We start from the raw sequence: 25,513 nt of genomic DNA, 5'->3' as shown, positions 1-25,513 counted from the left end.
ATTACTGCCGTTCACACGTCTAACTCATATCAGACACCATCAATAACCTTTTTATCTCCTGATGGAAGATTTACACTCATATCAGATGTTGCAGCAAAGTGACAGATAAATGTGTTTATATTGAGAACAAAATGACAAATTATCTGGACATTAGAAGGGTGACCCACTTTCAGTCATTTATGCATTATTTGACAGAATTCATGAATTTATCTGGTAATTCTAACATTGCTGCTCTTTATTTGGATCTCAAACAGATGATTGTTGTGTGAAGAGCATCAGTCTATCAGCTGCTGCAGGAGGATCTGTGAACATCAGCTGCAAATACCCACAATCCCACAGAAGTGATGTGAAGTTTCTCTGCTGGAGATCTGGAGATGATCTCTGTGCTGAAGAGTCGTCTGTGAATCAAAGCAGAAGATGGAGTCCTGAGGGAAAGATCCAGCTGTATGATGACAGAGAAGAGCAGCTCCTGACGGGAAGCATCAGTCATGTGACTGAACAACATTCAGAATACTGGTGTGGAGTTCAGTCTGATCGAGGACACAAGAGCTTCATCACACGAGTCCTGATCAGAGTTACAGGTACGGATGATTTTCTCAAGGTCATTGAAAACCGTGACTAACATCTATTCAGCAGATCACTGGATCTTATTCATCATGTTGCTTAAAATCACTGAGGTTTGAAGCTGATTCTATTCAAGTAGGATTAACCACTGGATTATTTTTAATGTAGATGTTCTGTCTGTTTAAAGAAGCAAAACCACAAACTGCATTTCAAAAGAGGAAGTATAAAACAAACTGCATTTAAAAAGAAGAAGTATTAAAAAAAACTGCAGTTCGTATGATTGCAGGTAAAAATGCAGCTTTGTGTAGAATAATGATGTTGTTCTGCACAATGAGAAACTGCACACATACAGATGGTAGTCAACCAAAATGCCTATTACCGCCGCGTGTAACGCCGCCGCAGCATTATATACAACCCAGTGACATGTGACTCTTGTCACGAAATCACCACCAGGTGGCGCAAAGGGATGGTTTGCAACATTGCGTAAGGCTGCTGTGACATTTGTACTTTTAAATGAAAATAAAATAACAAAAATTACTGGTAATAATAATATTATATTTAATCTCGGCTGTTTGACTATACTGTTACAGTGAAATGTTACAGTGACGGCAGACGAACACTTGAAACTACATTTAATAATTCACTGATGCATTTTCAATATTTGCACATTGAAACATTTATTCCCGTACAACACAGAGCTCTGTGCATAACATGCAGAAAAATAAAGTGTCCATGAATTAAGAAATCACTTTTTATTAAATCATTTTTATGATTTGAAAAACGAAGAAATGAATAAATAGGCTAAAAGGTAGACACAAATTAACTACAGTGGAATTAAAACACAGGGACGAAATATCCCAATAAAACATCCTCATATTTTAACTAAAGCGAATGATTAATAAAACATTGTGTCAGCGCGGGGCTCCGTAAATTGGCCTAAACATTTTCAACACAGGCCTACATGAAGTCGTGGGACAGTTAAACTTATTAATTATTGCAGGTTTGAATAGAGAGATCAGTGTTTGTATTCCCTGTGTCTGGGATATAAAATTAAGAAGTAAAGATGATAAAAATATGAACGCGCTTTGGTCCGTAATTAGACTAATAAAAATACTTTTTTGTAGTTATTACGGTGAAAATTTCAGTTAAGTAGCACTGCTGGAAAAGTGAACTTCTGTTCTGGGCATGTCACAGAAAGTCAATTCGTTGGACAGTAATGTTGTGTAATAACAAGGTAAACAACCAACAAATGCCATCAGTCATGCTTTACTGATGCTCAGGTTCACATCATACATACGTCACATCACCAGGTGCACACCACATCACATGACTTAAATACTAGCTCTATAGGCATAGGAACCACTGAATGCAACTCATAAATTAGTAAATATAATAATACACATTTTCCCAATACATCACATTAACTCCGCCATTAAAGTTAAACACCACAGTTCAAATTTTAACAACATACATTTTTACTCAGTCTCTGAAATGCTGTGGTACTTTAATAGTCCGTTTAGAAAGTCGCAAACCCACTGGACTTGAAATCAGGGGTTCTGTTGGTTCGAATGTTACTTCAGACTCGCATGTACCTGCTGATGTTCCAGCAAACCCAGAATCTTGGTCATTGGTTTCAGTATATTGAGTATCCAGAGTTTCATTCTCTGGCATTGGAGTCTCTGAGGAAGAACTGTGTGATCTCAGTTGATCAGCATGCCGTCTATACCCAGTGTCCGATATCGGATCATGTACCTTGTACAAAACAGGTCCTGTCTGTTGTGTAATCACTCAAGATAGCCACTTCGGATCTCCTCCCACCGTATTTCGCAGGAAAACAGAATCATCCACAGCAAAGGATCTCTCTCTTGCCCGATGGTCATGTCGATTTTTCTGCAAATACTGTTTTCTGCGAACAGTTTCATGAACGTTTGGTTTCAGGAAATCCAATCTGGTGCAGATGTCCCTCTTTGAAAATAAATCAGATGGTGACTGGCCTGTGGTACAATTAGGGGTTGTGCGATGATGCAATAGAAATAAAGTTATTTTATCATCAATGCACATTTGTTCATTAGTCAAGTCATACCCATCTTAAATGTCTGGACATATCTCTCCGCCAATCCATTGGTTGCTGGGTGTTTTGGTGCAAAATACCATTCTGCTTCACAAATCGAACTCATCAGAAGTGAAAGTAGCTGCAGTGTCATTCACTATTTGTTCAGGTAATCCATATGCAGAAAACAGTCCATTCAGTCTGGTAATTGTAGCTTGAGAAGTAATTTGTGGCATACGAAAAACTTCTAACCACTTAGAAATAAGCATCAATAATGATCCTGAACATATTGTTCAGGAAAGGACCAGCGAAATCGACATGCGACCTTTTCCAACACTCACCCAGGAATTCCCATGGATGAAGAGGGACTTGGCATTCTTTGTTCTTGTTGACAGATTTCACACTCCTTGCAAACTCTCTCTACATCCGCATCAATTTTTGGCAACCACACATATTTGCGAGTCAGAGCTTTCATTTTAACAATGTCAGGGTGTCCTGAGTGAATTTCATGTAACACTGGTTTTTGAAATTTGAATGGTACAATCACTCGTGTGCCCCATAGCACACATCCCTGTTCCACCGACAGTTCATCTGTTTTTGCATAGAACACTTTCAAATCCTCTGACACTTCAATTGGTCAACCTTCCACAACACAACGGAAAACTTTAGAAAGTTCTTGTTCTTGTTCTTGTCACTCTGGCAATCTGTGCTGCGTTTAGAGGAACTTCTTGTAGATGGTTAGTCAGAAGCGTGTCGATATTCGCTGATATGGCTTCTGTTCCTACATCTGTAATTTCAGGTAAAGGGATTCGTGACAAGCCATCTGCATTTCCATGACTTTCTGCCTTGCAATAAATTATGTGGTAATCATCTGCTGACAAAATTAGAGTCCACAGCTGAATGTACGCGGCAGCCATCATTGGGAAGGGCTTATGTTCACCGAACAGGGTCAGTAACGGTCTATGATCAGTTATCAAATTGAAGGATCTTCCCCAAACTCCATAAATCACACTCAAAGCTTCTTTCTCAATCTGTGAATATTTTTTTTCAGCAGGGGACAAAGTACGTGAAGCATATGCAATGGGGTGCTCATAACCATTTGGCATTGTGTGCTGAAGCACTGCACCATTTCCAAATATCTGCGTCCACACGAAACCACTGAAACGACTCAAAACGATGTAGTATACATGCCAGATCAGTATGTGGCGCTGTAATTCTGCAATAGAGATACACTAAAAACAAAGAATAAGACTTGGAGCATGTGCATAAACCTTGCGCGCTTTAGTAAAGCTTAGAAATAAAGCTTTAGGCTCTGTAGCTTCTGCAGCATGAACACAAGCATGTAGTACGCTATTATTGTTGTTGTTGCTGTTTTGTGCTGTTAGCGGTGTCTGACTAGGGTCGACACGTGGGGTGATGACATCATCGTTTCACAAAATATACGGATTGGCTGTACACACAAAAACGCAAAGGCGGCGTTTTCAGATTTATTCACTCTGGGACCCGGTTTCAAAAAATAGCGGTTTCACTTTCCGAAAACGCCAGATCCGTGTGGACGAAACGCCTATCCGATACAAAATTTGTGTGTGAAACGTGTCTCCGTGTGGACGGGGCCTTAGTCCTGAGTCTTGTAGACTTTGTAAGACTTTGCAGAGGTTTGTCAGATGCTCTTGCTCATCTTGACCCATGATCAACAAATCATCCAAATAAACAATCACTCTCAGATCTTTCATCAAATTTTCCATAATCTGTTGAAAAATGGAAGGGGCTGAACTGATGCCAAAAGCTAGACGATTATACACATATAATCCCTTGTGTGTGTTTGTTGTATATCCAGTAAGATCTGTTGAAATGCCTGAGCCAAGTCAGTCTTGCAAAACAACTTCCCTCCACTCAGAGTGGCTAAAACTTCCTCAATTCGTGGCAAGAGCTACACTTCAGTATTAGCAGCTTGATTAACAGTGACCTTGTAGTCTCCGCATAAGCGAAACGTTGAATCTCTGTTTATAACAGGAACAACTGGAGCAGCCTACTCACTGTATTTTACTGGAGATATAATGTTGGCTTTTTCCAGTCAATCAATTTCCTTCTCAACACGTTCTTTCATAGCAAAAGGTAGAGGATGACTTTTATAAAACTTGGGTGGAACATCTGGTTTCACTGAAATCGTAGCTTTAATGTCCTCATTCTTAAAGACTTCACTATATTTGTCAAGCACTTCTTGGATAGACCCAGGCTGCTTAGTTTGACTCACATATCGAATTACTTTCCAATTCAGCTTAACTTTTTGGAGCCAGTTCCTTCCACTACAATTAGTGGTAACTCATTCACTTGATCCTCATATTGCACAGCAGCTGTGAATGACCTAATACTGCAATGCATTCACTGGTGTAGGTCTTTAACTTTATTCTAGCTCCCTCCAGTGGCAAATGGGTGAATGACTGTTTATACACTTGTTACAAAATGATGCTTACAGCTGCTCCTGTATCAATTTCCATCAATAAATCTTGCTGATTCACAGTAAAATTCGCTCAGAATGGCTGTTTCTCAGTATCACTTAACAGGGAGAACATTTCCAACTCTGGTTCTTCAGCATACATATAGGCTGTAACTTTGTGCTTGTTCTGTTGTTCAGCAGATTTATTGTTGAGATGTGACTTCCCTTTAACTTTGCATGCTTTCTTTATATGCCCAATCTTTCCACAATTGTGACATTTAGAATTTTAAAAATAACATTCCTGAGCATTGTGGCTTTTGCCTTTACAACGGTAGCAGAATTGTCTCTGGTGATGAACAGTCTTTTCATTTATTTTAAGCGATCACATAGAGCCTCATCCAAACTTCCACCAAAGTCACATTTCGACGCACATTGTTTGAGTTCAGCAACATACTGGGACACAGTTTCATGGGGCTTTTGGACACAGCGCTGAAATTGGAAACGTTCAGCTATTATCAACGGCTTTGGTTCAAAATGGGCCTTAAGAATATTCACAATATCTTCAAATGTTTTATCCTTTGGCTTTGCGGGCTGAACCAGATTCCATAGTAATCCATACATGGATGCTCCCACAACACTAAACAAAGTCACTATTTGTTTCCTATCATCCACGTCATTTGCAATCATGAACAGTTCCACTTGTTGAATACACGCAGACCAGGATTCATTTTCTGGTTTATACTCATCTAGTCTTCCAACTTGCGCCACGTTCTCTCACGTACTTTATCCTCGTCGCCAGTTTATGTTGTGTATTAACGAGGCAAACAACCAACAAATGCCATTAAGCATGCTTTACTGATGCTCAGGTTCTGTAACTGTCATGATCACCGTCAGTTCCTGTCAGTTCCTGGACTACACTTCCCATAATCCTCAATGCCAATCACTAACACTAATCACCACACCAAGCTGCCATGCATCACCTGGACTATAAAAGACTCACACACACACCACCTCATGGCAAAGTCTTGTTTCACATCGTGTACAATTCTGAGCGTTCATAGCCTGTCTGCCTGTCTATTGTTACCGTTCCTGCCTGTTACCCGTTATCGACCCATTGCTGCCTGTCCTGACCCTTGCCTTGTCTGCTGTTCTGTGTATGATATCTACCTGTCCTGATCCTTGCCTGTATCCTGACCACGATTCTGCCTGTCCCCTGCTATTCCTGTTTGCTCCTGTTTGACCCTGCCTGTACGACCATGCTCACCTTTAATAAAAGCTTGCAATTGGATCCCTGCCTGAGTCCAGCTTCGTTACAGAAGACTTCGCCAGCACAAGATCCAGCAGCTATCGTGAGTGTTTCCGTCTCAGCCACTATGAATCCATCTGCTCAGTTGATGTGTCTCCACCAGGGAGACAGAGCGATAGAGGATTACGTCGAGGACTTTATTGGACTGGCGCATTTAACATGTTTTGATGAGGTATGTCTCATGATCTTTTTCCGAGGAGGACTGTCTGATCCGCTCAGTTCCATCATGCCGTTGCACGATCCCAGTTGGACGTTGGAACAATATATAGAGCTGGCTTTTCTCCCTTTACTGTGGGTGTCGTGGAGGAATGCGACACCTCGCCGAATCACGTAATGGCTGCCACTAAAGAGAACACTCACAAGATGGCGGCTACCACAACAACAACACATCATGCTGATCTTCCAGAGCCAAGTCACGTCTTCGCTGATCTTCTAGAGCAACGTCACGTCTACGCTGATCTTTCAGAGTCAAGTCACGTTTCTGCAGATCTCTTAGAGCAAATTCACGTCTTCGCTGATCTTCCAGAGCCAAGTCAAGTCTCCGCTGATCGTCTAGAATCACGTCACGTCTCTGGATTTGTCCGGGTGCGGAGAGGGTTGCGTTCCAGTGTGGCTGATCCACCGCTGACCTCAGCACGAGCGGTTGGCATTCCTAAGTCTCCGCCGGCTGCTTCGCACTCAAACCCGCCGGCCGCTTCGCACTCAAGCCCGCCGCACGCTTCGCACTCTAGTTCGCCGGTTGCAACGCACTCAAGCTCGCCGGTTGCAACGCACTCAAGTTCGCCGGTTGCAACGCACTCAAGTTCGCCGGTTACAACGCACTCAAGTTCACCGGTTGCAACGCACTCAAGTTCGCCGGTTGCTACGCACTCAAACTCTCTGGATGCTATGGACAAGATGGCCACTTTGCCAGTGCCCACGGGCAAGATGGCCGCCCCTTCGGTGTCTGTGAACATAGGGGTCGTTCCAGCCATTGAGTCCGCTCCAGAGCCCAAGCGCCTAGCCCTGCCGGCGCCACCCAAGCTCCTAGCCCTGCCGGCGCCACTCGAGCTCCTTGCCCTGCCGGCATCACCCAAGCTCCTTGCTCTGCCGGCGCCACCCGAGCTCCTTGCCCACGAACCCGCCACGGCTACCGTTGAATTTCCCAAGAACTTTTTGGGGGGGGGCCATATACCTGAGGGTGGGGAGCTTGTGGGTGGGGACCCTGCATGGCCACGACCATCAGCGGCCTCCGAACTGCTATGGCCGCCCATGGCCTATAACCCACTATGGCTATTAATGGACTTTGACCCGCCGTAGTCATCTTCGGACTCTGTCCCGCCATGGCCGGCAACAGCACCTGACCTGCCGTGGCAGCCCAAGCCACCTGACCTGCCGTGGTTGCCCAAGCCACCTGACCTGCCGTGGCTGCCCAAGTCACCTGATCTACCGTGGCTGCCCAAGCCACCTGACCTGCCGTGGCTGCCCAAGTCACCTGATCTACCGTGGCTGCCTAAGCCACCTGACCTGTCGTGGTTACCCGAGCCACCGGACCCACCGTGGCTTCCCGACACTCCTGACCTGCCGTGGCTTCCTGAGCCATCTGACCCGCCATGGCTGCCAGACACTCCTGACCCGCCATGGCTGCCTGTGGCACCTGACCTGCCATGGCTGCCCGTGGCACCTGACCCACCGTGGCTGCCCGAGTTCCTGGAACCTGCACTGGAGACCCCGTTCCTGTCTGCCTACAGGTCTCCAGTGCAGGTTCCAGGAACTCGGGCAGCCTGGGCAGGTTATGTTCTGGTTTAGAGATCTCAAAGCCAATCAGATGTGAGCAAACTGACACTGACACATCCAACGCAATAAAGTCACTCTCCCTGTTTCTCTTCCTCTAAATTAAAGATCATTATATAGCAAAAAAATATTTAACAATAAAATTGTCTGGCTTTAATGATAATTACTTAGAATTATTTTATGATTTATATATGATTTATATGATTATTATATGATATACATTATTATTCATTACACACAAGCGATTTTAGTTTAGCAGTTATTATTAAGCATTTAGTTTTAATGAATATTAATACATACAGATCATATGTAATATAAATAAGCTATAAATAAACTTTAAATATGATGTGATCTTACATGTTTGAGTCTCTATTGCTATTATCAACTATATTGTAATGATGGGTCAACAGAGTGTGGATCCATTTGCAGCTTTATTAAACACAGCAGTAGTACAAACAAGGGCAGAGCAATACCGTAAACAGGGACAGGCAAGGATCGAGGCTGGCAGCAGAGAATCAGAGTCAGGTCACAGGCAAGGATCGAGACAGGCGGCAAACAAACACAGTCCAGGGTACAGGCAAGGTTCAGGGCATGTCCACCGTAGCAAATCAAGACTTCGCGAAGATGTGGTGTGTATGCGTGTCTTAAATAGTGTGTGCGTGATGCAGTGCAGGTGTGTGTGCAATCAGTCCCAGGAATGAGGGCCTATGGGAAATGGAGTCCGAATGGTAGAGAATCAATATTCCGGTGATGGCTCCCTCCGGCGGTCCGGAGGATGAACCGTGGGAGCCATATTCATGACATATATAAACTAACGTCACAAGTTTTACTTGTACTGTTAGAGCAAGATCATTTCTTTTATTTGTCCTCTTTCATGGACAAGTATTTTCGTCAGTGTAAATGAGTTTAAATACTTCATTTTCTTTAATCTCTTAACCTTCAGCAAAAGAGTTTTGAATCGCGCTGGCTCTCTCGTGAGAAGTTAATCACAAGGCATGTGATTGGCTATTGACCGCTGATGTCACGCATTCATGTGCACGCGCTCCACAAACTCAGGATCAAAGCCTGAGTTGACAGAGAAAGTTGATGATCAGCATCATGGTACCAACAAAGCCGGATTGGAGTGGTTTGGTTTTGTCAACTCGAAACTAATCCTATAACCCTGAGTTTGTTCAACTACCATCATGGTACAGGCCCAAGGTAGAATACAAGGCAAAATAAATACTCAGCACTGTGTGAGTGCAGCTTATAAAGGGTCAATGATGGGAAACAGGTGTGAGTGCATCATTGGTTCCTAGGTGGGGAATTGTGGGAAATGGAGTCCATATAATGAAAATAGAGCACAGACCCAGGGCACATGTAACAGGTTCACATCATACATACGTCGTGCACACCACATCACATGACCTAAATCCTAGCTCCTAGGCATAGGAACCACTGAATGCAACTCATGAATTAGTGAAAAATAATAATACACATTATCCCAATACACCACAAGAAACATCAGTGACACGGGTTCAAATCCCGAACAAACAGACTTGAGATGTGTGTGTCCTGCAGTTCTTCTGAAAGATGAATTTATCTATGTAAACACCTATTAAAAAGCTTTAAAAACTTCAACAGAGAACTCCAGTGGGTATTTAATAGGGCTGCCAGCCACTAAAGATTTTTCTACTTTGTCTAGCCATTTTTCGACTAATTGCCCGTTATTAAATTTATACTAATCTGAGCCTTTAATATATAGACTATTTGGCATAATATATTTCGAGCACAATCACTTGCTTCAGGCTTGCTTCAAAGCACAGACAAAAGTATGATTATGAATGTATCTGGAAAAAAAGATACATTTTAATTATTTATTAATAAACTAGTGTTTTCTGAGTCCGTGTAGGCTGCAAAGATGAAGTTTGCTATGCTGACTTCGCAGTAGTGGACACTTCTTTAGAAAAAAATGCCTTTATAACCTTCATATACAAATGACATAATCAGAGAGTATTTGATTTCAATTTAAATTGGTTTATTTGCAAGCTTTCTGGAGGTAGCTATATTTCTCATGTCTGTAAGGCAAGCATACGCTGAGTTTTGGTTCTGTCATGTTCTGCACTCAAGTTCATGGAGATCGAGACGACAATCCTGATTGTTTTCATTATTTTACAAAAGCACAATGTGTCGTTATTATTGTGAGTTTACAGAAATAACAGTAGACCATTTTTACTTGTATCTGTATGACCAAAAACGACTGGAGTATTTTAGATTGTTTCATTATCAGCAAAAAAAGGTAACACTTTAGTATAGGGAACACATATTCACTATTAACTACGACTTTTCCCTCAAAAAACTCCTAATTTACTGCTTATTCATAGTTAGTAAGGTAGTTGTTAAGTTTAGGTATTGGGTAGGATTAAGAGATGTAGAATATAGTCATGCAGAATAAGGCATTAATATGTGCTTTATAAGTACTAATAAACAGCCAATATCCTAGTAATATGCATGATAATAAGCAACTAGTTAAAAGACCCTAAAATAAAGTGTTATCAAAAAAAATGCAAATGATCGCGTGGGCGCCTCCGTGTCATGCAGCGAGTGCATCAATACTCTTCCACACTCCGTTCCGAACTACACACCAAATCTGCAAAACCACACACTAATTCTCAGCCCTCGACTCAGTTTTCAATTTCATAAAACACTTTTTGCAAAACACAACACACAATTCTCTATGTTGTCAGGGTTTTGTCTTTGTTTTCATTTGGTTTTCATTGAATTGTTTTAAGTTTACTTCTCAGTTTGTTCAGTCTTCCTCATTTCCTCACTGTTCGTCTCCTAGGTTACAGATTTGATTAGAGTCCTCAGTTCAGGTGTGTCTTAATTAGTATCGTTAGCTCTGTTTCCTGTTTATAAACCCTCAGTTTCTGTCTGTTCTTTGTCCAGTCACTGTAATCTCTAGATGTCGTTGCACTTCCTGTTTGCCTCTTTTTTTGAAGTGTAATTTTTTTTTTTCAACTGCTTACACACATTTTCAAAACTTTGCCTCTTTTTTTCAAAACTTTACACACAAAATTCAAAACGCCTCATATATCTTGCAAAATGAAGCACTGCATTCAAAATATCACAAGCACATCTCAAAAGAAAACATTTGTCTCATATCGCAAACACGTTTGCCATGACATTCTATTTTTGGATATATCATATACACACAGTTATTCAAAACCTAAAGCTCTTCTTTCATGAGCTCCTGTATATTTCTGTACAAGACTGAAAGTAATTGGCAGAGAAATGTTAAACAATTCACGGTAAATACAAAGGCAAGATTGAAACCAAACTATTTATTTTTTTAGCAGTTGTGGTTGTGAATACAGTACTACAATATTAAATTTGATCCAATATTACAGTTTTTACGATTGCTCACACACTAAAATTAAATATAACACACGGTTACTGAAACTCTACACTCAAGTAGCAAAACCTCAGCCCAGATCTGCACAACTATAAGCACATTCTCAGCCTCACACTTTTTGCAAAACACTACACACATTGTTTTGCACAACACTAAACACACTTCTCTACATTAGACACAGAAATCTAACATAACGCCACTTCTTTGTCATTTCAAGACACTGCTTTCCAAAATACCTCCCCTATAAACCAACTGATCAAACATGGCCGTCAGGTCAGCAGACACTTAGGTGCTTAACTGTAAACTCAACAATCAGGTGCAAGTAGTATAAGGCAAAAGGTGAGTTTGTGTGTCTTCAACAAAATGGAAGGCAATGTTGCAGTAAGAGGGAGAGGGAGAAACATCATTGGCCACAGAGCTAACGTGGTGGTAACATCACAATGTCTGTTGCAATCCTGCAGAATGTGGTCCTCCACCAGCATGCCAACTTAGGCCCTTACAACAGACTAGAAAAATCGTCACAGCAGAAGACCAAATGGATGCAAAGCAGATGAGATACATTGTCATATGGGACAATGTATATTTCCACCGATCTGCTCTGGTCCAAAACTGCTTTCATTAGCGTCCACAGTTTTCACTCCAATACATCCCACCATACTCTCCCTTCCTTAAATCCATTGAGGAGGGGTTTGTTTTTTTGGCATGGAAGGTTTACAATCTCCAGCCCTGTGTCAGGATATGCCTCATTCAAGAGAAGGCCTGACCTAATTGATGCAGGGTCTGTGCAAGGATGGATTCGCCATTCAAGAAGATTCTTCCCTCGCTGTCTTGAGAGAGAGGACATCACCTGTGATGAAGTGCTATGGCCAGATCCAGCTAGGCCAAGAGATGATGCTTAGGTGTTTTTTCTATTTTTTTTTTTTTTTTTCATTTAAAATCACGCTTTTGTTTTGTCTCCACAAATGTTTGTTTTTGTCAATACATTCATGTACTTTACTCTAACAATATCTCTGAAAAAATCAATGACAAGTGTTTAAGATTGAGCACAGCAGTGTGTGAATGAATCAAAGAGAATCTGAATGTATGAATCATGTGTGCTCCATACGGTGTCAAAGTTGGGTTTTGCTAAATTAATGTAAAGTTTTAAATGAAGTGTTTCATTTTGCAAAATAACTGAGGTGTTCTGCTACTTGTGTGTGTGGATCTGTGAATTGTGTAATGTGTTTTGAAAAAATGAGCCTTGTTTTTAAAATTGTGCTTAAGCAATCGTAAAAAACTGTAATATCCAAGCAGTGCTGTTGGATTTTGTGGTGTCTTGAGAGGCATATTCTCCAGCCAATGTCATTGTAGTAAATCTGACGGACAAAACTTTTATCCAATGCCAAGACGATATAACAACATGTGTTCTGTTTATCTTCTGCATGTGTGCACATGTACACAGACGTACATCTGTCTCGACCACACAGCAAGCTATTTGATAATTGTATGAAATAATCCAGAAAAAAGCACAAACACGGCAGAGATGCCAAGTTCAGCGGCTGGATTTAGCTGAGGTAACAGTCAGCAGACAAACGGCTAGTGGTGACTGCAGCGGCAATCCACCTGTCACTCAAGTGGCCACGCCCTTAATTATGCAGAACTTTAAGGCTTAATATAATTTAAAAAGATGAGTTATAAAAAAATTCACCCCCTCACAGTTGTCATGAAGGGCAAAATTATCTTTGTAGACCAAAACCACAATTTGTACCAGGCTATGAACATATTTTTGTCTGCTGTAAAGTTGGGCATTTTAACATGGGGCTTAATGAGATTCTGCTCTCTTTTGGAGCCTGTCCCTAGAGGCCAGTCGATGAATTGCTATTTAATTTTATAAAAAAACAAAAACAAACAAAAAACAAAAACATAATACATAGGCCTATTAAGAAATATTTTAAAAATGAAATATGGGGGTATTATTCGCCTACTGCATTAAAGCGCAGTCCATGAAAAAGTAAACAATTTTGACATTTACTGTACCGTTTGAATTCATTCTAAACAGCAAATGCTTACGCGAATGCGTACATTTACTACATGTTGTAACGAATCGTCACTAAGACTGGGATCCATTTGCATGTTTTATTGAACAGAGTGGACGTACAGGCAGGGTCAAACAGGAATAACAGAGGCAGGCAGTATCGTGGTCAAATAACAGGTAAAGGGTCAGGACAGGCAGATATCACTCACAGAACAGAAATCAGGCAAGGATCAAGGACAGGCAGCAAGGGTTGAGAAACAGGGTCACACGTAGTCAGTAACAAGCAATCAGACAGGGTATAAACGCTCAGAAATGTTCACCAAGGCAAAACAAGACTTCGTGGTGCACTGAGGTGAGTGGCAGTCTTTTATAGTCTGGGTTATGGGTACAGCTGGTGGTGTAATCAGTCCAAGGTACGGGCTTATGGGAAATGTAGTGCAAGTGTAAGCGTGTGTGTTAGTATTCCGGTGATGGCTCCCTCCGATGGCCAGAGGAGGGAACCACGGAGTTCGTCTCTGTGACACATGTGGTTATGTATGTGATTTTTAAAAATCTTATTGATAGTATTATTTTAATCTCCACATGACTGCTACTCACGAAAACGAGCTGTGATACGTCCACTCCATAACATGTGAAAATCTATGGTTATAGCACCACTTAGCGGTCAAGAGCAGAAATGAATTTCCCGCTGCAAAATGTGACGGTACCCGCGGCGACAAAAAACACATTCTGGTTGAGTACCATCTGTAGTAAAGCAGTGGACAGTGTTTGTGTGTGTGACTGATTTATTCTTCATTTCATTATATAAATGTGACCACACTAATATTGTTAGTTAAAGTTATTTGTTTATTTTACATTCATATTACTTTTCATGAAACGTACAGTGTCTCTGTCAGCATCATGAAAAAGTGCAAGGTGCATGTGAATTAAAAACAAGTAGTGCTTTGCAGTTTTTGCACGATGCAATTTATAAAATAATAAATGTTTTGCTAGAGTTCTTCAGTCTGTACTGGATTCAGTGTGCGGCCAGAAACCTTCTTGATCGTTTTCAAGAATTCCCTTGGTTTTACACACCTGAAGTAAACGGATTCCTTGTCTATTTGGAGCTCAACAGTTTTTTCTAGTTTGAAGTTCTGGGTGTGAAAAAGCATAATTTAGAAATTAATTTTTTCATTTTTCCTAAATAAACTCTAAAACAAAATTCTCAGGGACATCTTCAACACCACAACCATCATCATCATCTGCTGCTTCTTTCTCATCAGTCCAATCTTCACCGTTCACAGGCGTTTCCAGAACTTCTACATCACTGCCGTCTCTGAACACATCATCAGGTGATCTTGTGCTGAAATACAAACATGTGCTGCTGAATTACTAAACATAAAAATATTTTCAACTCTAAAATAAAAAATATTACATTTAATACATTTTAAATAGATATGTAAATTATATTGTATATGTATATTATAAAATAGCAATAATAACCCAATCATTCTTATTTGCATATTGAGTTGAATCTGCATTTTGGTGTTTCATTATGGAATGGAAAAGCTGCTGAAATAAATAAATAAATAAATAAATAAATAAATAAATAAAAATGTAAAAAAGTAAATAAATAATAAATACATAAATACAAAGAAATGTAAAAAATATATGTATAATTGTATTTTCCCCACATTTATTTATTTTTTTTTAATTTATACATTTATTTATTCACACTTTTATTTATACACACATTTATTTATATGTATTTAGTTCCACATTTAATTATTTCCACATTTATTTATTTATACATTTCTTTGTCCATATGGTAATGTATAAATAATGTAAAATAGGTAAATAAATAAATGCGAAAATAATTAAATGTAGATATAAATACACATATAAATAAATACATGTGGAAATAAATAGATGTATAAATACATAAATGAAAAAATAAATGTGGAAAAAATACAATTATACACAAGGCAATAAAGGTATACATATACACTTTTTTTTTTTTTTTTTTTTTTTTTTACATTTCTTTGTATATTAATTTATTATATATTATTTATATTTATTTATTTTAGTTTTTTACATTTATTTATATATGTATGTATGTATTTATTTATTTATTTATTTATTTATTTATTTATTTCAGCAGCTTTGGCATTCCACAGTGGAAAACGTGTTTATTTAAGTGAAGAATATGCCATTTTTACATACTTGCTGTTATAAATGGTTCAAAAAGTCTATTTAGGACAAACTATCTGGTACATTCAGTTATATACAAACACAACTGATGCACACATGTGAGACAAGATCGTTATTTAAATGGTTAGCATGAATGTACAATGTGAAACCTAAACCCATTTGAATTTTTGGTCAGTGGGCTACTTTTTGGGATATTTTGATTGGCCATTGGGCTAGTTTTGTTACTCAGACCTGGCAACCCTGAAAATCCAGTATCATGGTCTGGTCAATCCTTCTTTAAACGTCAAGGTACGCCCATGATCTGATCTGATATTCAGCTCAAAGTGATCAGATTCTCTGATTATTTCTCCTGTGTTTTCAGGCTCTTCTCTGATCATCGTTCTGGTTCTGGTTCTTCTGGTTCTGATCATCGCTGGACTCTCATTACTGTTTCTCTGTAAGAAGCATCAGTCTCGAGGTAAAACTCATTCTTAACTACTTTATATGCAGAAACTCTCCATTTACACCCAGGTTAAAACAGTTGCCTTTCGAAAGGGAACTCGTGCTGTGTCCCCTAGGGGTCGCTATAGGGAATGACTCCGGCATTACCAGTGTCTTAAGCATGAGTCTAAACACGACAATGAACTTGACATTGGCAGGTGACGTCATTACCGGTGGACCATGAGTATAAATGAGCACCTGTGAAATACGCCATCCTCTTTCTTGTTTTCAGGATACCTGTTTATTTGAACGTGTGTCTAAGTAAGGCAATTATGACTAGAACTAGTGCTATGTCGTTTAGGCAGTGTGTTCCTCCATGTCAGCGTTATCTGACACCTGATGACACACACGATATGTGTATAATGTGTATAGGCGAGGAGTATGCACACTCAGTCCTCGAGGGGGCTGTTTGCATCCATTGTGGCTTCGAGCAATGATGAGCAAGACGAGTCTGATGAGATCGATGATATTTCCGAGTGCTTTCAGCCCGCCTGCCCAGCATATGACGAGTTATTGGAGGTTATGTCCCACGCTACGGTGAGATTAGATCTGCCATGGAAACGCGAGAATCACGAGCTCCCTCGTAGCCTCCTCGATGAACATTTCCTGTCAGGACATAATCGTCCTGCTCGTACGAGAATTCCCTTTCTCCCAGATCTTCACACTGAGGTGGAGAGATCTTGGGGAAAGCCCTATTCAGCTTGCATCCATCGCATTCAGGTGAATTATGTTGATATTGAGGGAATGCGGGAATATGGGTACACATCAATGCCTCCAACCAAAGAGACGCTGGCTAGCTATCTCTCGGTGGGTAAGGAATCCGCATTTAAAGGCTCTGCCTCTGCCTACTAAAACTTTGCACAAATGCAGCAGCAGGTCAGGCTGAGACGGTGGTTGGGAAGTTCGGAAAGGCAAAGGCGCATTACACTGCTTTTACTACCTTTATACCGCGCCGGTCCAGGTTCACGCCTCAGCCCGCGAGGGGGTCTGGCCCATCCCAGTCTCAGGACCGGAGACAGGACCAGGAGGCTAGCGGTGCCTCTCGCACTTCTCCTCCTTGGAGGAGTAGAGTGCGCAGGAGGCATTAAGCCAGGGGGAGAAGAAAAGACCTGAGGTACGTGATCCAAGGTAAATACAATCAGTGTTTTATGGTCCCAAAATAACAGGCAGAATAACATCTGACTCCTTCCCTCCCTCCATTCCCTGGCTATGTCAGGCAGAACTCTGACATGTTTTTACATCTGGCCCTGAAGCTGGACCTATGATGTTTTTGGTGGTTTGTTTTTTATTCCAAAATCTGCCTTACTGATGGTTCATCAACGGCTGGCTGTGAATGCATTGGCTCATGCCAGATAGTGTACTAAGTAGTAGGTTACGAGTTGGTTAGGCTTTTTTAAAGCCTCCTCGATAAGCTGTTTTTGTGCCCTTAAGTCCCCTTAGCTATTATATAGGTTTGGAGTGTTGTTAGGCTTAGTGTTGTTTTTCTTAAGAGGCCCCTGCTCTAGCAAGCAGTGTTTTCAAGTTGTTAGGCTCCCTTTTGGAGCCTCCTTGGCTACTGCTTTATAGAAACTGCTCCTCGGTAAAGCTCTGCCTGGGGTGGCATCAAGTTGTTAGGCACTCTGTGTGCCTCCTTGATAGAAGCTTGGCTATGTCACTAGGCTTCTCTGGAGCCTCCTCAGTTGCTCTTTTATTTTACATTGCTTACAGTAGCATTAAGTTGTAGGCTCTCCTTTTTGAGCCTCCTCTGGTGAATTTAGGTTGGGCTAAGCCCTAGTTATGTTTTTAGTGTCAGGTTGCTTGACCCTCTCTAGGCCTCCCTGACAGGCTTTTATTGTAGTTAGGTTTCCTTTAGGCCTCCGTCCTTCAAGCTCGGCCTGGGTCTAAGTTGTTAGGCTTTCTGTGAGCCTCCTTGGTCATTGTTTTTAATCATTGCATTGTTTGGCTTCCTTTCACTGTAGAGAGTAATTTTTTAGAGCCCTTTGCTCTTCAGAGCTACTTTATTTTGTACAGCTTGCTAGCACTTTCGTGTAGCAGTCAGAGGTTAAGTGTTAGGTTCGCTGTGAGCCTCCTTAGCTATTGCGCTAGGACAGCATTGTGAATTGTAGGCCCTCTGTGAGCCTCCTTGCAAAATGTCCTGAGCATAGTGATATTAGGGTCTCCTCTCTACTCATGCTGACACCTCTGCTCCCAGAGCTTGGTTTAGTATGTTTGCTAAGTTGCTAGATTCTCTGTGAGTCTTCTTGGCTACTACGAACGTCGCTAGGCCTCCTCTCGCTAGAAGAGAGTTGTCTTTATTGAAGCCTCCGCTCCTCAGAGCTCTGCTGGGATAGCAATTGTGAGTTGTAGGCTCTCTGTGAGCCTCCTTACCACTTACCCTGAGTGTGGGGTGTTGCTAGGTCTCCCCTCAATTTAGATGGACGTTATGCCAAGGCCTCCACTCCTTGAGCATGGCTATATTTGATGGTAGGACTGTGAGCGTCGACGGGCCTCCTCTTGCTAGAGAGAGTTATTTTCTTGAGGCATCCACTCCCTTGAGCTCTGCTAGGTTAGTGATTGTGGGTAGTAGGCTCGGTGAGCCTCCTTGCAAGTTATCTTAAGCGTGGGGTGTTGTTAGGTCTCCTCTCAATTCAGAGAGTAGTCATACTGACGCCTCCACTCCTAGAGCTCAGCCAGGTATGTTGAGTTGCCTTCTTGGCTAATGCAAGCATTGTCAGGCCTCCTCTCACTTGAGAGAGTTACATTTATTGAGGCCTCTGCTCCCTGGAGCTTAGCGGCTAAGGTCTGCTAAGTTGGCAGGCGTTCTGTGAGCCTTCTTGACTACTGCGAGAGAGAGTTATATTTATTGAGGCTTCCGCTCCTTTGAGCTCTGCTTGGATAGCGATTGCGAGTTGTAGGTTCTCTGTGAGCCTCCTTGTAAGCTGTCCTGAGTGTGGAACATAGTTAGGTCTCCTCTTGTTTTGAGAGTAATTGTATTGAGGCCTTTACTCTGTGGAATTTTTGAGCCAGTATTTTAAGAGAGAGTAGCTTTTTGAGCCTTCTCGGTATTGCCTTAGAGTGTTGCCTAGGCCTCCCTTTGAGGACTTCTCTCTTTGCGGTGGTCCTACACAAGTTCCGAGTGTTAGGCTCTCTGTAAGCCTCATTGGACGCTGGCCCGAATTTGAATGTAATTAGGCTTCCTTTCTTTAGAGTCTTCCTGTTGAGGCCTCTGTTCTTAAGAAGCTCTTTTCTATGATTGTTGCTGGTGCTCCTTAGGGATGAGGACTCCTTCGAGTCCTTTGACTTAACTCAGCCAATAGGACACTCATCCCTTCAGCATGGTAGCGTGGGTATTCCGTTCCTATAGCGACCCCTAGAGGATGCAGTGCATGTTTACACGTGTAAACATGGTTCCCTGAGAATAGGGAACGAGACACTGCGTCCCTTTGCCATGCTTCAGGCATTCCTGCACACGTCTCCTTCAGAGAAGAAGTGGATGATGTTTTTCACAGGTGCCGTTTTATACTCTCGGTCGCACCGGTGATGACGTCATAGGCTTCCACCTGCTAATGTCAAGTTCATTGTCGTGTTTAGACTCATACTTCAGACACTGGTAATGCTGGAGGCATTACCCCCATAGCGACCCCTAGGGGAAGCAGGGTCTCATTCCCTATTCTCCATGGTTACATGCATAACCTGAGACGTTTTCCCACTTTCTGTCGCCACCTATAGGCTGCAATGAGACATGAGCAAAATACAGATACTTGATGATGTGTGAAAACATTTACAAAAAACATCAGTGTTGAATTGTGATATACAGTAATGTCATTAATTTAGGATGCTTGTTTTTGACAGGCGGTGATTCGCCATCTCAGACTGGACCAAGAGAACATGAAGTGGTGAGTCCAGATACTGTATTGATTTATATTCATAATGATATTAATCTCTAATGCCTTCCATCCTAACGATCTTCAGAGCTGTAAATAATTTCTCTGTCTCTCCTCAGGTTTCTTACACTGGTTGTGATTATGAGGAGATTAAAGACACTCACAAACAATTACCCACAAACCCCTCTTCTAACTGTGTTTACGCTACAGTTCAGAAAGCTACTGGTGACTCTCAGTGCTGCATCACATCTGCTGAGGATCTGAATTACGCAGTGGTGAATTTCCACAAGGAATCAGACTGTCCTGACAGTGTCAGTATCAGAAATAATCAGGATTACAGTGAATATGCTGCTGTCAGTCATCTCACTGCTTGACGAGCCACAGCAGAGAATATAAATAGCTGAATGTTTTTATCACCTTTTTTTTTGTGTTTGTTTTTTGTTAGTCTTCTTCAGTGATGCTCCTTTACCGTACATTTTAGGGCCTGTGGAAATTAGAAAGGAACTGGCTTTTGTGTTGAGGAAAAAAACAAAATGTTAGCTTGACAAAGTTTCTTCATGAAGATGTGGATTTTGTGAAACATGATTTCTCAATGTCTGGTAATTGTGTAGGAAGATATGTCTTTGACAAGGTGATGTGGATTGTGAAATTCTATGTTGTGGATGTTGGAGATGATTTTACTCACAGGAACCATGCCTGATTTGACTGGTCAATGTTTTTTAAGAAGTTACATTTAGAGAGATTTCAATGACTGTGGCGACGAGCCGTTGTAGATCACCGAGTGGGACGGCATGACTCCCAATGGTGTCAGTCCTTGGTGTGGTCGGGGGCCATATAGTAATAAGTTACCAGACAACTGTGTTTATATATTTTGCTGCAACAACAAGACAAAGCTCCGCGAACGTGCATGACCTATTCCTGAGTCTGAGCATCACATATACTATGACAAGAAATTTTTGTTTCAGTGGAAAGATGTTTGTATGCTTGACAACATTTTTATCTGCATTGACAAGATGTTCAGATGGTGTGACATGTCAAGTCAAGTCACCTTTATTTATATAGTGCTTTTTACCATGCAGATTGTCTCAAAGCAGCTTTACAATGATAATTAGTATAAAATTTTGGCTGCACAGCAGCTCTTAAAGAAAACGATGTCATTGTCCAGCTTAAGTAAATTCAGTATTGATTCATTCCGTTGTAAGAATCAATAGTTATTAATTTAGTTAATTTATTTATATCAGCACTGGAGTAAACAGTGATGTCATCATTCAGCTCAGTTCAGTTTGCATACAAGGGTGTCGATGCAGGCAGATCAAAACTTTGTTGAATATTAAGTGTGTATCAACATGTATGATCGCTACAGTTCTGTAAAGGTGAAATAGTTTCACCCTGAGGAGGGTGTTACCAACCCTTAAGATCACCTGAAGACCTTCAAAGTTAGGATGTGGAGGTATTTAACAGCTACAAACTCCAAACACTACATCGATACACTTCAGGACATCACAGATGGACAATGCCAGCTACCACAGAAGTCTCAAGATGAGACCGATTGATGTGAAAAAAGAAAATGAATCTGTGGAGTTTCATAATCTATATGGGTCAAGTGGGGGTCTCGGTGTTAACCCAAAATTAGGGCTATTACAATTATGAAATTTGACTGACGATTAATTGTCTGAAAAATAATTGCAAACAAAATCTGCTGGAATGAGTAAAATGATGTGCAATAAATGCAATCCCACACTGAAATTCAGGCTCTGTAACACCAACAATATTGACCTGGAGCAAATGAAACGAGGAGGGTTTGTGTGTAACGCGCTGTCAGAGAGATGAGAGAAAGACCAGTTGGAATCGTGTGTCTATTCTGTGGAAAATGAGTATTGGGAGCGTTTCAGATATTTCAGTATTTCATTTTTTGACAACACTACATTGCACTTATGGCGGGTCAAGGCCTGCATGTAAATAATGCCTGCTGCTGAAAAAAATAAAATAAAAATAATAATAATAAAAAAAAATACTTGGTAACACATTAGTATAGGGAACACATATTCACTATTAACCTCAACTTTTCCCTCAATAAACTTCTAATTTACTGCTTATTCATAGTTAGTAAGGTAGTTGTTAAGTTTAGGTATTGGGTAGGATTAAGGGATGTAGAATAAGGTCATGCAGAATAAGGCATTAATATGTGCTTAATAAGTACTAATAAACAGCCAATATTCTAGTAATATGCATGCTAATAAGCAACTAGTTAAAATACCCTAAAATAAAGTGTTACCAAATAATTTTACACATTCATAACACGCAATAAGTAAGCAGACATGAAATGTATATATTTAGGTATTCACACCACTCGCTCGGTTCAGGAATTGAAGTTTGTCGATGTTGGAAAGTTTTTCCTTAACTCGCAGCACCTGGAGCGAGAGAACCAGTTTAAACATCAGAGTCACTGACTCACTTACAAATAAATGTTCTTAATAATAATAATTCTAGATAATAAAACAAGCTTACTGTTAAGAGAGCCATCTTCTCTTGAAACACGATTATGTTTTAAATAACAAAACTTGCCGAGGAAAAGTAATTTGAGAAGGAAGATTCGCCTGCTGCACAGACACAAACGGTATGGTTTGATACTGACCGATGTGACTGACCCCGTATTTAAACATGTTCACTTTGGGGGTCAGACTGTGAAAAGTGGGCATAGCCACAACATCATTAACATACACCCAAACCCTAAACATCCGACCAATGGACAACACATCCCAGGAAGGCCATGTCCAAACATGTTTCTTTAATATGTCCAGATGATCTTCTTCCATCAGCCTGGGAGGACATGTCACCACATGACCCCACTTACATGTCACATGTCACCACATGACCCCACTTACATGTCACATGTCACCACATGACCCCACTTACCTGTCACATTCACACACCTGTCAGTAAGGGTTAGTCTCTCTCTTAGACCTTCAGACTGACAGAAAGTCTGGATAATAATATAGGTAACACTGCTCTTTTTCTAGATCCACTTTAAAATAATATAAAATAATAATTAAAATAATAAAGCACCAGGTAATGATGGTTTGACCTGTGAATTTTAAGAATTTAAAGAAGATATCTCAGAATTTCTTTTATATGTTTTCAAAGAACTATGGATTACACTGATTCCTAAATCGGGTAAAGAAGAGGCTGTGGTATTGTGAATTGCCTACAACCCCTTCAGCCGTGACTTATTCACAATACAGCACACTTCCAGTACCTTATTGCTTTTATAAAACCACACAATACAAGTATTAACACCAAAAATGTATATAAATTAGTTACTTTTTCAAAGTAAATTCATTAAATGCTTTCCTTCCACTAAAAAAATAGTTCCTGACAATGACAGTAAAAGGCAAGAGAATGTTCCTGTAACATCACGTCTCATCTTGTGGAGCTCAAATAAAAACAGAGAAAAGGAACTGATCTCATCCGCTGTCATTTATTTTTATAACACCATGTATGATATTTTCATACATCTGCTTATTTCTCAGCATGAGAAAACACCTGTTGTCCGTCTTTTAGTTTAAAACAGACCAATTCACGGCTTGCGCGTGAGTTTGCAAGCGTCATTACAGTGTAAACTGATGGACATACAGTATCATACATGAAACAGAAAACTATTAAATACAGTAAGGTGCAGACTGCAGCTAAATGAGGCTCAAATCAGATTCTTCTTCTCCTATGTGACTCAGATCTGTTTTTGTCATGACTGTGAACGGCACAAAAACATGGAATTTGATCTTTTTGATTTTCGATGGGCCACTTAGCTAAATCCAATAGAGGTCAGATGTTTTGCAATGTGACCTCAGTCTGAACAGTCATATTGGAATTAATGTGACTTTTATTACATCACTCGAGATCAACATTCGTCACAATTCTGCGCTCATGAGAGTCACTTCAAAGATTTTACAAAGATTGTTCAAAAACCTACATTTATGAATGAAGAATTTAGCAAATCCGAAAAGGTTAGTGTTGTGTACAATCCTTCTTGAGGACCCCAAATGTAACTTGTTTACAGCTAATGGTGTTCACATGGATGTCGATGCAGGATTTTATTGTTCAACTGAGACCAGAACAGCTTTGAGTAGTTACAGCAAAAAAAGATGCGCTCAGTAGTTTCAATGTATTCTCACAAAATTGAACGTTCCCCAATTTCAAATTCTAAATTCTTTGGACGGATATATGTCATCCATTATTTTAAAATGATGTTTATTTTACTGTAGGGAAAATTGAAAAAATAAGGTAACCCATTCTTATCTCCTTCAAGTCCTTCAAAATCTCAAAATCTTTAACACTATATTGACATCTGATCCAATTTGGATGAAGAATATCAATGAAGACACTTCTAATATGCTGATGTTGTTACATTTATGAATAGAATAGAATAGTCTCAGAATAGGAGAGAGAATGTCTCAGAATAGTGTGAAACAATCCAATATCACCATGTTTTGAGGTATGACATTTACAACTGTGTGAAACTCCTGGCATATGAACCCATGATTTAAACAGAAATCACTGTAATTGAGAATATTACCATAACTGCTCATCATATCTAGTAAATATATATATTATATTTAAACCAGTTTTCACTTATTATGGTGTACAATAAAACTATTATTCCAAATACAAGTCTTGTGTTCCATGTCTTCAATTTCGCTTAAAGTATATCGGGGCCTTAAATGAGTAAACAGTGTTACTGCATTCCTGACATGGGTCAGACCCTCAGTCACCTGTCAGATACCACATACTGTACATCAAATAACATCAGCTCTTGACACTCTTGTTTTCAAGAGAATTAGTGTTCATTTTAAAACTTCTAACTCCATAAAAGTGACCATAAAACAGGGCAGAAATGTGTGCTGTTCCATTCAGCTGTGAAATGCGTAAAAAACAACAAATGTGAACACCTCGAGCATGACGTCACAGCGCAGCAGGTTTGTAAAGTGCGCCTGCATAAGCTTCGAATGAGTGAGGCGAATCTAGTCGAGTGAGAGCCAGTATAGCGAATCAGAGAGTGATTCTACTGACCTAAACGATTCAGATACACAGTGTTCACAAAGTCTATTCATACTCTGAGTTCATACACAATGGGCCTTATTCATGAAACTTGAATATATGAGTAAATTCAGAGTAATTTGCACATAAAAAGGACCTTTCAGAAAACTCTCCTCCAGATGCACAAACACTTCGTAAACATCAGATTTGATAGTTAAACATGTAAATGAATTCCAATCATTCATAAATAGATTGAGCGTGCAGGCTCGTTCACAATTAGCATAATCCCCGCCTATGAATTACAGCTACGCAAATTATGAACGCTGTGGAATCTTCCTGACTCCCTTCCCATGATTGGCTCCATTATATGTAAAAGAGACCAATAGGCCATATGCCTAACAATAAATA

General features: G+C 40.4%; 1 protein-coding gene across 31 annotated transcripts in view; it reads left to right on the top strand.

The window, feature by feature from the left end:
* Nucleotides 1-25,513, top strand: part of LOC127502223 (polymeric immunoglobulin receptor-like) — a 98,925-nt gene that overhangs the window by 46,841 nt on the left and 26,571 nt on the right. For 4 of the 31 annotated variants that reach the window (XM_051874975.1, XM_051874983.1, XM_051874985.1 and 1 more), the window contains 3 exons: nucleotides 16,090-16,185; nucleotides 20,040-20,083; nucleotides 20,191-21,817. The exons of 12 other annotated variants lie outside the window; for them this stretch is intronic. In XM_051874975.1, the coding sequence (XP_051730935.1) occupies nucleotides 16,090-16,185; nucleotides 20,040-20,083; nucleotides 20,191-20,445 (395 nt within the window). In that variant the 3' untranslated portion in view covers nucleotides 20,446-21,817. Of the gene's footprint in view, nucleotides 1-254; nucleotides 582-14,746; nucleotides 14,870-16,089; nucleotides 16,186-20,039; nucleotides 20,084-20,190; nucleotides 21,818-25,513 lie in introns of those variants that run through there. 15 more of the 31 variants (XM_051874961.1, XM_051874960.1, XM_051874969.1 and 12 more) reach the window with 8 other exon arrangements.

The sequence above is a fragment of the Ctenopharyngodon idella genome, chromosome 20 (assembly GCF_019924925.1).
Source record: "Ctenopharyngodon idella isolate HZGC_01 chromosome 20, HZGC01, whole genome shotgun sequence".
Classification (NCBI taxonomy): domain Eukaryota; kingdom Metazoa; phylum Chordata; class Actinopteri; order Cypriniformes; family Xenocyprididae; genus Ctenopharyngodon; species Ctenopharyngodon idella.
Note: the sequence above shows the minus strand (reverse complement) of the source record. Positions and strands in the feature narration are given on the sequence as shown.